Genomic DNA, 15,335 nt, shown 5'->3' on the forward strand with positions numbered 1-15,335 from the left:
AACACAATGGCACCCACCCTTTCTCTCTTACCTTGGTCCTTTCAAGGGGCCTTTTCAAAAAGAGCGAGGAAGAAGGAAAATACATTTATAGTGGGGTTCCTCGAGCATGATTAACTGGAGATAAAAGAAAGTTCCCAATGACTCACCTAAAGCGAAATTGGGGGTATAAGTTCCTACACGTGGAGGTTACCGAAGGCATTGGCTCCACCGACTGCTTTTCTGACCTGTGAAAGTGACAAAAAGATGTATATTTTATGATTTAAATGTGTTTTGTTTTGTTTTTTTAAATTATTATTATTATTATTATTATTTTAAATCCTGATGACACTGCAACTATTCCAGTGCACCAGCATTTTTCCAATTGGTCCTGTGACCCGGATGGTGCCCATAAAGTCTGACTAATTATGCTTTCAAACCATCATTTGCTTATATAAATACATCAATAATCAAGTTTAAGAAAATATGACATGAATATCAATGTTTATGTACATATATTTTATTGTAATTCAATACAATACAATATTGTACCACACCTAAGCATAGCATAGTATAGCATCGCATAGCATTGTATAGCCTAGCCTAGCATAGCCCGAACCTAGCCTACCCTAGCATCTAGAGAGATAATATAGATTTATTGCTTTTTTGTAGATTCAGTGCAGTATAATAAATAACTAAAGATAGAATGCAATTTATTGTATCTTTAGTGTACTTAGTGCGTGCCATGAATGCCTGTGTGCAGTTCTAATAAAAGGGGCTTAACAATCGTCCCGCTCCATCGGATTTATTTGAACAAATCCGACACGTTTGTCTGCCAACGTGGTTTTCCCATTATATATATTATTTATAAACAAGCTGTGTTGATGTGTTCGCAGCTGACGGCATAGCTCATCTTTTTCAAAGCTGCAGAAACTACAAGATCTTTTTTTTCTGACCTCAGGCTTCATCAACCTACGGGAAGCTTTTGGGGGGGGGGGGGGGGGGCTCCGCGTACTGGAGCGTCTCTCACCTCCCCTTTGTGTTTACTTAGAGGAAAGAATCTCCGAGAGGCTGCACGCAGTCGACCAGTGTTGAACGGCTGCTGCTGTTTTGGCTAGCAACAGAGGCTCCATAATTAAATAGCATCTTTCTAGTGAGATTATATCACAATTCTTGGGCAATAGATAGAAAAGAGTCAAACAAACAAAAAAAGTAAGTAAAAACGTCACAGTGGGGGATTGAACTCATTGAAACGGGGCATCTACTATATTTAAGTAAGAGCCTATTTGGAGGTAATCCCACAAGCACCAATATCCACGTCCCCTTGAGGTAATTGGACCCAACACTGTTGGGAGACTGGCCCAAAATTAATGATGCATTTCCGAGACTTCTTAATTGGCTTTTGGAGATGTGTTCCGAATTACGGCGCCGGGTCACGGATGGCTCTGCTCTTCGGAAAGAGCCACTTTGGGTTTACTGCCCCGCAAAGTTTTAAAAGCTCGGAGTTGGATGCCCCCCGAGAAGGATTCTACAACAGTTTATGATGCAAATCAGCCAGGTGAGAAGTTACCCAGTCTGATAGAAAAAAAATCTACCTCGGAGGGAAATACAGAATGTCCTCTCTCTCTCTTTCTCTCTCTCACACTGGCTTGCCTTTTATCTCCAAGCTTCTTTTCTCCTGTCTTCCTCTCCTCTGAGGTATGAGGGAGGAGGACAGAGGGCAAGGGGAGGGTTCTGGAAAGATGAGGTGATTTATTCCAAGGCTTTTCCAGGGAGCGTCATGAATAAATTTAGAGTTAAGCAAGCTCTTCTATATGAATGTCTCATTGTTTCGTTTTGTTCCTGCTGCGAGAGATGGAGGAAGGGTAGGCGTGTGCATAATTACTCTTGGAGATTGTCCAACAGATATTTTAGTATGTATTGTGCAATATTGTACATGGTATAATTTTGCATTTGCTCGTGTCATTGATGTCAAGCGGTAATACAAAAGGCAAAAAAAATAAAATAATTGGAGTCAGAGCAATATTTTTAGGAAAGAAAAAGTAATGTTGAGCCAAAAGTTGAGTGCCGGTAGCAAAATGATTTCAAATTCAATGAACCACGTGGTCATTAAAAAAATCTTTCAAAATCAAATCCCATTTATAGAGCATTGATTTGCCTTTTGTAAACTTGGAGATTGGTCAGGGGCTGCTTTAATTGGGTTTCCTGCAGTTAGAGACAAATGTGGTTGCTATATGCTGTTTTATTTCAATAAAAATAACCAAAAAATGCTATTAGGCAAATCTGAAAAGTTCCCCAAAGGTTTTTGGGCTTGTAAACTTTAGACTGTATTCTAGTTTTAATCTAATAAGAATTTATTATCAGTATCAGTTAATGAAAAAAACCGTATTATAATTTGTATTATTATTATTATTATTATTATTATTATTATGATCATTATCAACACAACAACATAAACTTTTCTCAAAAAAGTCCAACTTTATTCCTTTAGTATTCCACATTTATTCTTCGTGTCAGTCAAAACTAAGCATTACTATTCCTCCAAAAACAGATTTTACATTCAGCTCTTATGTCGGACCTCATTCATTTTTGTGCAGGGGGAAACCTCAACGAGCCGTCCAGTGTGTGGAAAAGTGAGTTCCGGTACTAAATAAAATGTTGAATTATGTCAAATTGATTAGCATTGCCCCCGAAATGTACCTTGAGGCACATTGCTGCACTAGAACAAGTTTCCTTAAGAAAATATCAGCATGACATTCATTTTTATTTGAAAGTTAAATTATTATAAAGTTGAACTAATTAAAAAAAAAAAAAAAAAGGTTTCTTTGGTTGAGTGTGAAGGTCCACACTAGAAGAAAAACCAAGGAAGGGGCAGAGTCAGTGGGTTCACAGAAGAGCAGCACATGCAAAAATAACTCTCCAGTGGCCAAAGGAACATGACTGTTGAGCCGCACAGTAGATTTCGCCAGCTACCGGGACACGAGCCGTGTGCTTATTGGAAAATTGATTAATGGCGCGACTGGGTCCCTCATGACTTCAATGCACTGGTGCACACACACACAACAACCATATAGAGACATCTTTATTTGCCTGCACGGCAATCCATGACTTTCAAGAAGAGTCTTACTCATGGCCGCAGACGACTCTGAATTCTGCGTCACGGGAGAGCAAATCAATAGTGAATGGTGGATTTCATTACGATTTAGCAAGATGTTCACAATTCTGGCCGCACTCAGTCACTCTTTCTTATCTTGTCATGTTGATGTAAATCAGGGTCAATAGTAAGAAAACAAGCATTCAATGTAGAAGAAAGTTAGTGCACATAAAGTTCCTTCTTTACCGTGTCTAATTTACTCTTAGCGTTTCGTGCATTTCCACTTACAAAACACAAGGGATCCTCGGTTTACGATCGAGTTACAGCATTTTAACTCGGTACACAATTCGGAATGCGCGAGTCTATCATTAACCGATGTAGTAGTTTTCCATTTTAAATTTGCTATGAAAACTCCCATGTAATTTTTTTTTGGGGGGGGGGGGGTTAATGTATCAAAAGTACTAGTAGTATCAGATACTTGGTATCGGTCAACAACTGAGTACTGGTATCAATCTGAAAAAGTGGTATTGATGCTCCAAAAAATAAATTCTCTACACTGTCCAAGACATGTCGACCTCCATTAACAGAGAAGCAGTATTTTTTATTTATTTTCCTAAGTGCATCCAAACAATCAGATGTGATTTTTCATCCATTTCTACTTTAACTTATGAAATACCCACTCATGGCAAGTCCTCAGAAAAAAGAGACATGCACTTTTTACATGCCACTGTATTTGAAAGGCTTCATATTTATTCCTCCGCAGAAAAAAAAAAATGTTATTTCCAACCCGCCTACTTAAAAATGAGAACAGATGGCTCATGGAGATCGTTATACTTTGTTTATATGCGGGGACTGGCATACCTCGCACATACATTGTTGCCTCTCGGGCGCTATCATACATGGGAAGATATTACCGAGTGTGCATATTGAAAAGAGAAGGAAATGGCTACATGTTATCAACACATCCCAAATGGCTGCAGAATGCTGACACAATGCCAATCTACTGAAAAAAAAAAAAAAAAAAATCAACAATCGGGTAACCCATTGTTAGCCGATTGTACGCAATCGATCAGCGATTAATTGAATCTTGAAACAACAGAGTGCACTACATGGCTGTAACCTGAAGCGCTGTTGATTCAGTCACTGAGCTCAATGTCGAAAGAGATACCGCAAGATGTCAGATATGGGTAGCTGAGAAACATCCCTGCAGACCTCCTGGCACAGTTCTTCCTGGCACCATTGTTCTCTGTTGACTAGAGATAAAATGAACGATCAATTTTACGATGAACTGAATGCTCTCGACTCTTTATTGCATATTAGTGTCATGGTGAAGGTTAGCATCATCTTCCCAATGTCAGGTTGTTCTTATTAAAATATGGAGATTAAATCAACAGCGCCCCTACTGGTTGCAGACTAGTAGTGCATGTTACATGATCAAAACTGATTTGCATAATACACCTGCATGATTTTTTTTTTTTTGCTCTTGCTCTCGCCTGCAAAATCTGCCTTATTAATAATCCATGGAAGATTCCATAGCGATTTAATAAAACAAAAGTGGCCTGATATTACGAGATGACCGGTGCAGAACTTTGGGCTGTTGTCCAAAGTCTGCTGGGAGACGTTCCAGCTCACTTGTGACTCAATGAGATGGTTGGATATTACAGAGGTTAAATTACTTTTATACAGTAGCCTGCTTAGAACATTTGTCATACAGTGACAATTTAAACATGGATCAGATGAAAATAATTGGGATAAATTGAAGTGGTGTGCTAGTATGCTAGCATCGTTTGTTTGACCTTCAATCGCCTCTCCAAGCAAGTTTGGTAATCATTCAGTGATGAAAGCTAAAAATAAACGGGATTGCTTAATCCTCCGTTTCTATCTGTCTCATTATAGCTCATTTCACACAAGCAATGCTGCGTTGGATAAACTACAAAATCAATCTATAATACAGTTTAAGCCACTCCGATTGATTCATTCGTGATGCATTTGTTCTGGGTGACCTCCATCAGACGAGGTAAATTGTGCGGACGTGCGCTTCGAGAGGCGGATGGTTGCATTCGAAACCTTTAATGCTGAGACCAGAGCAAGGAGACGAAATAAAGTAGTCCAACAAAAAAGGCTTGTTTATGCTGATGGCGAGTGAAAATGCATCCGGAAAGCCCGCGAGAGCGCTCTGGTCAAATTGATAACTCCACGTGAGCTGCATTAGCGTCTCGGCGGATTCGAGGCCAACGCGTTTGATTTGAGCGAGGGCCAAGGAAAGAAAAAAAAATGTTTGTGTTCCGAGCTCAAACGCGGGTTGCTATTTTTTAGATTATAATACGCACTTCTATGAATGTGCAAGCAGGGATCGATACGCAGCAATTGTTTATTGTTCCTCGGAGAGCATTATTGAAACTAGCCCACCGTCATCCATTTTGATAACCCCACACTGCTCTTTACCGTGTTGCGCAAAGTCACGCTGTCCAATCAATGGAACTGCGGGGGCAACTTGTAAGCGCACAATAAAAAAATTAAATCAATGGCGAGGGAAGAAAGCGGGAACTCGGACCTCTTTGGCCTTTCATAGGACAAAGGCAAACATTGCGTTTCGGTTATTCTCCTGATAAATCCTTCGGCCTTTACGGATGTCTTTGCCTTTCTTTGAAATTAAATTTAAAATTGAAATCTTAAATATAAAAGATTAAAACTTTTTCCTCCATTCTTGTCGATTTTTTTTTTTCCTTCATAAAATGATATGCATCTTCATTCGCAACAGTCACGGGTTGACTCATTTGTCACGTTGCTTTTCACCATTGTCATGTTGTTTATCATCATACCAGATGAGCCACGTGACCAAGCGCTTGTTTTCCCAACGGTGCATTCTCAAGGACGAGCATCTCGTGCAAGGCCGTGCTCAAATACGTGACATTTCACAGCAAATACGAAGGGGGTGCATTACATTATGGCGCTGATAAGGACTTGATTAGTTGCTCTCTCCAAGGAGCTCCAACCAATTTTCTGGCTCTCAAAGTCGCCTCTCTTGCCGGATTTTGCATGTTCTTGTCTTGAAAATGAAGAATGACCTCTACGTGAATGAAGAGCCTGTCACTCTACATCATTTCAATTACGCTTAGAGGTCAATGACAATGAACAAATAAACACAAGGTGTGTGGAGCACACCAGCTCATGATGAAGATGGATCATAGTTAAAATGCTTGACATGCCTGATCCTGCACCTATTGCTTTTTTATTTTTATTTTATTTTTTTATGTAGGGTCATTGTTATTCTAGTCACTGATATTGGAAAACACAGCTTTGACATAAATCACTTTTTATTCCAGGGAGACACACATACATGCTAGTATCAAGATTAGGCCTTTTGGTGCTTAAAGGACCATAACAAAGAAAAAGTGGGTTATAAACTTTGCACCGGCTAGCATGAGTATAAAACAAAACGAAAGTAAGACAAGGAAAGATGCATTTCTACATTTCTACTGTGACGTCACGTTTCCATCCATGCTTGATTGGTCACAACAAAGTGAGATGACAAAGACTAATTAGTTTAGCCGAAAATAAACAATTTAATGAACGACGATTTAAAGTATCAAAGTAGTGATGTAAAGTAGTACTGTGTCAACATACCTTTGCTGTCAGGAGGCAAAGATCCACTTAGCATGCTTCTTGTATACGGATGCAAAGTTTTTGGAAGACTCAAAGTGTTGTATGACAGCTTCAAAGTGTTGGCACTATTCTTTACAATTGTTAACAGTTGTGATAGCTTACTTTTTTTGAGCATAGTGGCTTTATTTGTTCTGGTTTTGAGAGTTTATCCAAAAAGTGGCACTTTCCAGAAGGGTAACTTGCACCCCCGCAAGCAAAGACACACTTGAAAGCAACAGCTGATTACATTCAGTATTTAGCAAAAACTATGGAGAGAAAGTAGTGACATTTAACCACATTGATAGAAAACTAACATTTATATGTAAATAGCCAACGTTAAAGTCTGTTTTTAAAATTACAACCTCTATTTAAATGCATTTTTGCACTTTATTCCACGAGGGTGTAGAACAGTCTAAGCGCAATTAGCGCAACACTGCCCTCTAGCGAAAGATGAAAAAACACTAAATATAGGAAAAACAATAAATGTGCCTGAGTGTTGACAAACTTTTATTGCAAGATAAATACTTTTAGTGCATTACTTTCACATAAGTGACACCAATTTAAACGTCACCTCAATGTGAATGAACACTAACTGCATCTTGTTGAAGTGAATTATCTTTCAGGTGATTAATGAACAAAGGTTTTTGTTATAAACATTTTAATTTGTTTATTGGCCAGACAATCTTTTCAGACAAGAATACCATATTGTTTGAGAACGTCTGTGTACTTTGCTATTTTACTCTCGACGTTCTTCGTAGCCACTTTGGTCATCTTGATGGAGGCTTTTTTCTTGATGTAGCGCATCTTTGACTTCTGTTTCCTCTTCTCCTCCAGCGTGGCTGTGATGGCCTGGTATTTCCAGCCCACCTCATGGGCCAAACGTCCCAGGAGGGCAAACTGTGGAGCAAGATATGGGCACATTTAGACATTGGAACTAATGGCAGATAATCGCTGCAGGGTGACTCACCTTACGAGTGGGCTTCAGGCGCACTATCTTAAGAGCGGCTGGGACCACCATGCGCTTCCTCTGGATGAAGGAGAGGAAGCCAAAAATTAGACACTAAAGAATTCCGGGAGGGCCAAACACTGAGGCTGGCATGTCTCAGATTTTGTGTGTTCATATCAAACCTCAGTCAAACAAGGCATGGTAAGGTAAGGCAAATAACATCATTGACAGCATAACGCAAGGCCACCGTGTTGTGTAGAGCCATCACCTTGTCATAGGGTGGGGGGATGCCGTCAAACACCTTCAGCCTCTCCAGAGCAGCCTGGCCTCTCTTGGTTTTGTGGGGCAGCATGCCTAAGTTGGCACACAATTAATACAAGAGTTAGAAAAGGGCAGTGGAGTTGAACAATTGCCCAAGCACATTTTCTTCCAACTCAGAAATCGGATCCAAAAGATTCATCAATAGATGATCAGATTGTTAAAAAGTTCATCAACGCTGTTGAAAGGGTCACAAACAAGTGGATTTTGTGGTTGCTTCTGTCTCACCTCTGACCGTCCTCCAGAAGATCCTGCTGGGAGCTCTGAAGTGGTAGGGTCCACGAGATGGATTGGTGTTCATCCTCTTGCGCAGGAAAGCCAGGTACTTCACTGCAGCAACCCAACAATAAATTGTTAGAGCACATTCAAGACATTCCAGGATTCCATCGAAGTGGAATGTATGCGTCTCAGATGGTAGTGCATGTAAAGTTATCTCATGGTCATTTAAAACTCAAAATAATATTTTAAATTACATCATTGACACATTAAGAAAGTCATCTAATTATAAAAAAGAATAGCTTTAAAAGTGGATGCAAAATTGTGCCACTTACATTTGTTACGGTAGAAATTGCCAGAGATGTTGATGCCTTCACACCTGACCACCACAACTTTGTGTCCTTTGCAATGGAAAAATAAAGACCAGTTGAATACCCCAAATGAGAAATATTAAAAACTTTTAATTTACAACATTTTGTCTCAGATGGTAGTGCATGTAAGTTTTCTCATGGTCGTTAAACTCAAACGAGGGTTGAAGTAATCATCAATGACAAAGGTTAAATTTAATTGGCATAACCTTAATGCGTGACACCTTTTATTAGAATGCATACATACCCAGCAAGGTCTGCTTGGCAACGATGGCAGCCAGCCGACCAAGCAGATGGCCTCTGCCATCTAGTAGCAGAACCTGCAAAATTAAGTATGTTTACAGATTACACAATGGGAATTACATGAGGTAATTAATCATGGGGGAGCCTAGCTATTGGTACCGTAAGAGTATGTAACAACATTTTTCCCTTCAGGTATGACGATTTTCTATATTAGCAACATAATTTTGCAACGCATATTTAATAGCGTACCTTCTAAAATGAGCACATGGCAGCATTACCGGCTACGCGTCCGATCAAACATTAGGCAACAAAATTCCCCAGCAGACGCTTCTGTCAACAAATTGTAGCTGATAACATTTACGTATCCTCTACGAATTCAGTTTGAATAAATTCATCTATCGAGATTTCAGCATTATGACAAGTTAGCTAGCAGCTAGCTAACAGCGTTGGCTAGCAAGCTGCCATGATGGAAGTTGTGTCCATTTGGAGACGCGAGCCGACAGATACGCGTTTACTACAGTTTATTAGCAAAATGATAGCCCTGGAATCATCTTGTGTTATTGATAAGTGTTCGATTGCATGCAAACGAAATCACGGGGCGGAAACTACCGCGGGAAACTGATTAAAATAAGATTATCGTCCTTTGGATGAAGCTCACCTTATTGAAACGGTCCGCCATGACGAGCGAAAAGAAAGATACACGGGGCCGCCCGTGGTAAAAGACACGGGCGGCAGGAAGTGACGTATATAAAGGTTTCTCGTTAAATTGTGTTGAATGTGCTCTAGCGCCACTTGTGGATGGGTGTCCCAAGACAGGTTGTGTAGACTTAAAACAAATGGGTCAATCTTATGTGTTCAAAGGTTAATAATGCAAAATATTTTGTTTGAATGTTTATAGGTATTATTTAAAAAATAAAAAACAATCCTGTGAACATTATCCTCTCGCCCAAAATCAGCCAGGACAGGTTCACCTCCTCCATGAGCATGATTTACTTAAATTATTCATCAACAGATATAACTTATTCTTTGCATTAGGAACACATTTATCACACAAGGGCATTTTTATTTGATGTATGAAACATACAACAGTTCATGCAAATCATGTCACACTGTTCCACGGAAATAACATTAATTTTGTGAACTGTTGCAAATGCTTTAAATAATTCACCATACAATCATGCCTTGCCGGTAATGCAACTCTACCCTGAGATGGTGAGTGGAAGAAGAACACAAAGGCGGAATATATTTTTATATGCAATACAGCCTTCAGTAAAGATGTCTTGCAGAAGCCGGTTTTGCTTAGTCGTCATGCTTCAACTTCCTGATCTTCCCCTTATGACGGTCAATCTCCCGCTGCAGACGCTCAATCTCCTTTTTGTGATGGTCGATTTCCTCCTGGTGGTGTTGCTTCAGTGCAGCCAGCTGTTCCTGTTCCTTGCGCCTTTTGTGCAGATAAATCGCAAAATCAATTTTCCGCACTGCAATAGGCCAAACTGGGTTAAAAAAATAATATGGATGCAGTTCTACTGGATAAGCCATGGACCGGAAAGCTCAATGGTGCAGGAGAGAAAAGACACCTACTTAAAGTACATCTCCTCCTCTGCAGCCTGTTTCTTTCCCATGGCTCCACCGGCCTCTCGAATGGAGCCACCGCCTCCGCCACCTTTGCCTGCACCTTTACCCAGTTCACCCAACTGCAATAGGGAAAGTCAAAGCAATGAAAAAACATTGAATAGCGAGAATAAGTAACAAAGCCAATTTTTCCTTCACTGTCATTAGTTTATTCCTAAGGTTAATCTTTATAGCAGTACACAATAACAAGACGATAACAAATCTATTTTTGTTCATCTATTGATGTTGATGTTTTGTGACAGGTAAAAAAAAAATCAAGGCTCTTCCACAAGCTGACAGAAAGTACAACCTGTTTCTCCAACTGTTGAAGTCACCTTTAAAGTAAACAAGCTCAGATTTCACACTAAATACATTTGAGTGTGTATACAGATGAAATCACAATTATTTCAGTTATGAAACATTAGTTTTCAGGTATGCTTGAGTTTTATAAATTAGGTGCCGTGGTTAAGAAATTCAGTAATCCTAATGTGGCTATTTTGGCAGCTAATGTTTAGCCATTTGAAATTACTCCATGGCTATTTTGGCAGCTAATGTTTACGGATTTGAAATTACTCCATACAAGATGGCATTTAACGCCAGAAATCGGTGCTTTTGTTGAGGAGCTAGGCACAAAGGACATAGTTGTACCTGGTCGGATGACATTCTCTGCTGTAAAGTGAATAAACCGCGGATGTTGGGCCTCAAGAACCTCGCCATGATAGCTAGTATGAGTGGCTAATGACAATGACAACAGTAGCGCTCTCTTCAGTTTGCCCTTGTCTGAAAATACATACAGCCAGTGGACAGCGCCATTGGTACCCAGACAGAGGGGGGTAAATGCCATGGTAAAAGATGGAATGATGGAAGATGCACCAAATATTAATAAAGTTTTCTTTTTAATCTGAACGAAATCGATTAGAAGTGATACTACATTGGTACAAAACAAAATATACGCGTTGTGAAACTTTACCGCTACATAAAATCGCCCCCATTTTGACAAATGGAACGTCTCAAAATAAAACGCGTCAAAGTGCACGCTCACGTGAACTTTGACCTGAAGTTAAGGTGAGATTGACTTTTTTTTGTTTTTTTTTTACCAAAGTAGAAATACAGAAATTGAGATTTAAAAAATAGATGATACCGCTGGAATTATAATTTTAATCTTTATTTTTATAGTACTTTATGTATTTGTGACGTCACTTGGGTTGGGCAAACGTTTGTGCTTACGTTATTATTTTCTTTATAAATGCATAATTATTTCATAAACTTATTTGTGAGGGGGAACAAATACATACTATAATATTTGTTGCACAAGTTCCTATTATTATTAAAATGAGTTAAGTCAATATTGGGATGATATACTATTTTCAATTGACCGAATAAAAAGCATACAAGGCTTTGAATAAATTTATTCAGCAAAGAAAGTAATGTTCTTGAAACCTGTCTTAACAAGGAACCTTACAGAGCCTCCCCCCCAGTAATATCCCTTTATAAACATCGGCAGGCAACTCTGCATTCATCGAAGATCCCCAAAATCAAGAGAACAAAGTTCAACTTAATATCAAAACCCCATGTTTTTTTCTTTCCATAATTCAATCCACTTATCAACAGTAACAGGTACATTGGACCCCAGTCAGCAAACAGGTGCATGAGAAGACCTATTTCTTTCCCCAAAGAAAATTAAAACTCACAAGTCAAATTCAGATGCAAATAAAAAAACGTCAGCACTGCTGTCTCTCTAACAGGGTCAAGTATCAGAACAAAGAATTTGGAGGCACATTACGAGCTCATACACAATGACCTACTTTTTAAACTGGGAACGGAAGTATTCAGTCTGACTAATATTCTTGATTGGGTAAAGAAATAGTGGCAATGGAAGCAACAACTCGAATTTTGTGGCCTGTGTGTCTGTGAAGCTATGTCACACATCCTTTGTCAAATTTGACTTTTATGTTAACTTGCTCTCAAACTACACATAGCCCACACAGGGATGACACCGGAAATGTGTCTTGTTTACATTTTAAGACAGTACACACAGTGCACAAATCATTTCTACTTAGCCAATCTGCAAAAGATGATTTGTACAGTGACAAAAACTGACATTAACACACATTGTCCACACTATTTTCAGTGTTTACTCTTGAGGCCCTTCTGTCATTTGTGTTGCTTTATGTTGATTTGACAATTTAAAATAAAAGAGTCAATCATTACTAAAACAAGATCAAATAAAATTTGGAGGAGGCGTCACACGGCCAGGATGGGTCTCCGGAGGCCCTTGGGAGGAGGCGGTGCTCGCCGCCCCCCATTACGACCCCGTCAGTCTTGCTTGATGTTGCCTAGCGCTCTGAGGCGCTCCAGGAGGGGCGGGTGCGAGTAGTGCCACATGGAGTAGAGCCAGTCGGCAACAGGGAAGCCCAGGTTGTCCTTGTTCAGCTTGATGAGGGACGAGTAGAGCTCAGGGGCTTTGCCCATGTTGCGCGCAAACGCGTCGGCCTGGAACTCGAACCTGCGGCTCAGGACCGTTAGGCAGAAGGACAGAAGCTGGAAGGATGAAACGGAAACATGTCAATTACCTTGGGGCAAACTTGGACTGTTGTTGTTTTTTTGTTTTTCTTTCACATTAATTGCTAGAGATAAGGATGTCCTCATGGTCACCTCATTATATGGCGAAAAGATGAACTGGAAGATAATCATCAAGCCAATCAGAGTGGGCTGGCTGTCATTAAAGCCAAACGCGACAAACAACTCCTTGCGTCCAATAAGAGCGGCAAATAGAGAGAAACACAGGAAGGAATTCATCTGGCGGAGGAAGAGAGACAGTGGATGTTAATGCCACATTTTACATACGTCCGACAAAAAACAAAATAAAAAGTGAAACGCCCACCTGACTGATGACAATGTTTTTAACGGTATGACCGAGCTTCCAGTGACCCAGCTCGTGACCCAAAACGGCAAGGATCTCTTTATTGTTGCAGCCTTGTTTCTTGTGCTGTAAAAAAAAAAAAACGTCAAAAGGTTAGCACATAAGCTAGAAATATTGCTCATAGCACAAAACCTTATTTGATCAATTTTGAATGTCTAACCTTGGGCTTGACTTTCGCTTCGCCGTCAGTTTCTGTTGGCTCGGGCTTTGCCTCGTCTCCCTTGTTGAGCGGAGAATAGTCCTCCAGCAGCGTGTCAAAGAGTACAATCCGTTTGTTCTTGAAAAAGCCGTAGAAGTATGCGTTGCTGTGCGAAGACCGTTTGGAACCTGGAAAACACGGGCAATGTTTTGCAAACTGCACAAAAACACATTACACCTCCATTGTCATGAACACACCTTCAACAACATAAACCTTGGTGAGAGGGAAACTAATACTGTTAGCCATGGCCTCAATGTCCGTCTTCAGCTCCCCTTCTGGCAAAGGAGTGAATTTGTCAAACAGAGGTGCGATGTAATCAGCGTAGATGGTGACGAGAACCTGAGAACAGCGAGACAGCAAATGATCCCGGAGAACAGAGGTGCTCAATTATACAATTATATACTGCTGCTAACAACACGGAATTCAATGGTAAGCCGATGTCCTGCATCTATAGCAAAAGCTCACCAAAGAAACACCCAGGGTGAATAGCCAGGCGTAAATGAAGAAGTAGTCTCCCCCAATCTTAATGATGTAGAGGAGCAACGAGGTTACAGGGAGCAGGATACACTGCGTCACGGCGAATTTCTTCACAGCATCTTTGATGAAGAACCCCAAAGTCTAATGAGCAAGATCAAACCGAGTTAAAAATACTGTAGTCACATGTCCATGACTTGTAAGCATACTCTAAGAGACATTAGCTCAACGAGCATAAATTACCTGCTGGTTGAATCCGTGCTTCTCCTCAATGACAAACGTGTTGTACAAACTCCAGGGAAGGCCAGTCAAAGCAGTGAACAGGGTGGCAAGAGTGAGAAACACAAGGGACTGCGTGATCTCGTACTCGGGGCCGAATCCAAAATGTTTCGTCCCTGCGCCGGCGAGGCCCCACAGAAGAGGAATGCCACCCAGGACCAGGATCAGCTTTGAAAGTAACAAAGACACATTACTTTGCAAGAAACGCCCCCATAAATGCAATTGAGCATCTCTCGTTCGTAGCTTACCGTTCCTTCCGTCTCAGAATACAGACCAGACCAAAAACTGAAGTTGCTTTTGTCCAGTTGATATAGTCGAGACTTCTCAAAGGTTTCTGAATCGATTACCTTTTCGAGCTCTTGAGGCACACGTGTCGTTGACCTGTATGTCCTTCGCTGCAAAGATGACAAGGGGCTCAAATGGTAAATACATTACACAAGAATCGATACTTCCTTTTTTTCTACTTTGTGATTTACAAGCAACTTACCTGTCTATGTGCAAGGTATGCCTCCCATATATATACCGTCCACGAAAAGCCCAAAACAGCATAAAATATCTGCTTCTCCACAGGGAGTTCATTTATAAAGTCGAACATATTTAATTTTTTGAGAGGCGGTGGGGGGGGGACTAAGAAATAAAGAAAGCGCTCCTAGCTAAACAGGCTAACAGCAACGTTATTGCCCCGTCAGCCTGGCTAGGTACACAAAAACTTTACACACGAGTGGGATACGAGCTTAGTTAATGGAAAACTTTTACTAACGTCAAACCGACCCAAAAGTGACAACTACACGAACCGTACGTTGTTTTTAAGCCTCCATCGTTAATAATGACACTTCATTCATGAGCGCGCAGTTAGTGCAGCAGCATAAAAGGTCCGGACGGAAACTGCTCCAGTCACACCGATTCCGTATCCGGTTTGCTCCGACACGAACCCAACAAAGTAAATTCTTAACAGCCCACGTTTATAAACTAAATTCGAAGTATTGCTGCATAATAAGAAGTATATATTTATTTATTATTTTATAGCGCATCCCGTGGCTAAA

The 15,335-nt window shown here is 40.4% G+C and overlaps 3 protein-coding genes and 2 non-coding genes across 5 annotated transcripts; all 5 read right to left on the reverse strand.

Annotated features, from left to right (window-relative positions):
- Positions 1–7,205: 7,205 nt before the first annotated feature.
- On the reverse strand, positions 7,206–9,549 carry rpl13a (ribosomal protein L13a). The gene is made up of 7 exons (XM_085931780.1): positions 9,465–9,549; positions 8,811–8,883; positions 8,531–8,596; positions 8,208–8,309; positions 7,930–8,015; positions 7,683–7,742; positions 7,206–7,612 (listed from the first exon to the last, which is right to left on the reverse strand). Exons 1-7 carry the CDS (start codon positions 9,483–9,485, stop codon positions 7,403–7,405), a joined length of 618 nt encoding a protein of 205 aa, XP_085787906.1. The 5' UTR covers positions 9,486–9,549; the 3' UTR covers positions 7,206–7,402.
- LOC147045220 (small nucleolar RNA Z195/SNORD33/SNORD32 family) lies at positions 8,381–8,464 on the reverse strand. The gene has a single exon (XR_015068397.1). It is a non-coding gene; the product is annotated as a small nucleolar RNA Z195/SNORD33/SNORD32 family (small nucleolar RNA).
- On the reverse strand, positions 8,670–8,750 carry LOC147045221 (small nucleolar RNA Z195/SNORD33/SNORD32 family). Its single transcript, XR_015068396.1, has one exon. It is a non-coding gene; the product is annotated as a small nucleolar RNA Z195/SNORD33/SNORD32 family (small nucleolar RNA).
- Positions 9,550–9,848: 299 nt separating the features above from the next.
- Positions 9,849–11,213, reverse strand: atp5if1b (ATP synthase inhibitory factor subunit 1b). Its single transcript, XM_085931781.1, has 3 exons — positions 11,066–11,213; positions 10,388–10,500; positions 9,849–10,247 (listed from the first exon to the last, which is right to left on the reverse strand). The coding sequence occupies exons 1-3, from the start codon at positions 11,132–11,134 to the stop codon at positions 10,106–10,108; spliced, it is 324 nt and encodes a 107-aa protein (XP_085787907.1). The 5' UTR covers positions 11,135–11,213; the 3' UTR covers positions 9,849–10,105.
- Positions 11,214–11,816: 603 nt separating this feature from the next.
- Positions 11,817–15,203, reverse strand: zmpste24 (zinc metallopeptidase, STE24 homolog). Its single transcript, XM_085932638.1, has 9 exons — positions 14,780–15,203; positions 14,541–14,687; positions 14,257–14,460; positions 14,005–14,157; positions 13,737–13,878; positions 13,501–13,667; positions 13,302–13,406; positions 13,073–13,216; positions 11,817–12,958 (listed from the first exon to the last, which is right to left on the reverse strand). The coding sequence occupies exons 1-9, from the start codon at positions 14,885–14,887 to the stop codon at positions 12,734–12,736; spliced, it is 1,395 nt and encodes a 464-aa protein (XP_085788764.1). The 5' UTR covers positions 14,888–15,203; the 3' UTR covers positions 11,817–12,733.
- Positions 15,204–15,335: the final 132 nt, after the last annotated feature.

Source organism: Syngnathus leptorhynchus, chromosome 15 (assembly GCF_054491065.1).
Source record: "Syngnathus leptorhynchus isolate UIUO chromosome 15, UIUO_Slep, whole genome shotgun sequence".
Classification (NCBI taxonomy): Eukaryota; Metazoa; Chordata; class Actinopteri; order Syngnathiformes; family Syngnathidae; genus Syngnathus; species Syngnathus leptorhynchus.

Coding starts and splice junctions, on each gene's coding strand:
- rpl13a (XM_085931780.1), bottom strand. CDS start 9,485: ATGGCGGACCGTTTCAATAAG. Junction 7,743..7,929: donor TCCCCCCACCCTATGACAAG/GTGATGGCTCTA, acceptor TCCTTCATCCAG/AGGAAGCGCATGGTGGTCCC. Junction 7,613..7,682: donor GCCTGAAGCCCACTCGTAAG/GTGAGTCACCCT, acceptor CTTGCTCCACAG/TTTGCCCTCCTGGGACGTTT.
- atp5if1b (XM_085931781.1), bottom strand. CDS start 11,134: ATGGCGAGGTTCTTGAGGCCCAACATCCGCGGTTTATTCACTTTACAG. Junction 10,501..11,065: donor AGAGAATGTCATCCGACCAG/GTACAACTATGT, acceptor TCCCTATTGCAG/TTGGGTGAACTGGGTAAAGG. Junction 10,248..10,387: donor GAGGAGGAGATGTACTTTAA/GTAGGTGTCTTT, acceptor TCTGCACAAAAG/GCGCAAGGAACAGGAACAGC.
- zmpste24 (XM_085932638.1), bottom strand. CDS start 14,887: ATGTTCGACTTTATAAATGAACTCCCTGTGGAGAAGCAGATATTTTAT. Junction 14,158..14,256: donor AGCACGGATTCAACCAGCAG/GTAATTTATGCT, acceptor CTTGCTCATTAG/ACTTTGGGGTTCTTCATCAA. Junction 13,879..14,004: donor TCACCCTGGGTGTTTCTTTG/GTGAGCTTTTGC, acceptor CGCTGTTCTCAG/GTTCTCGTCACCATCTACGC.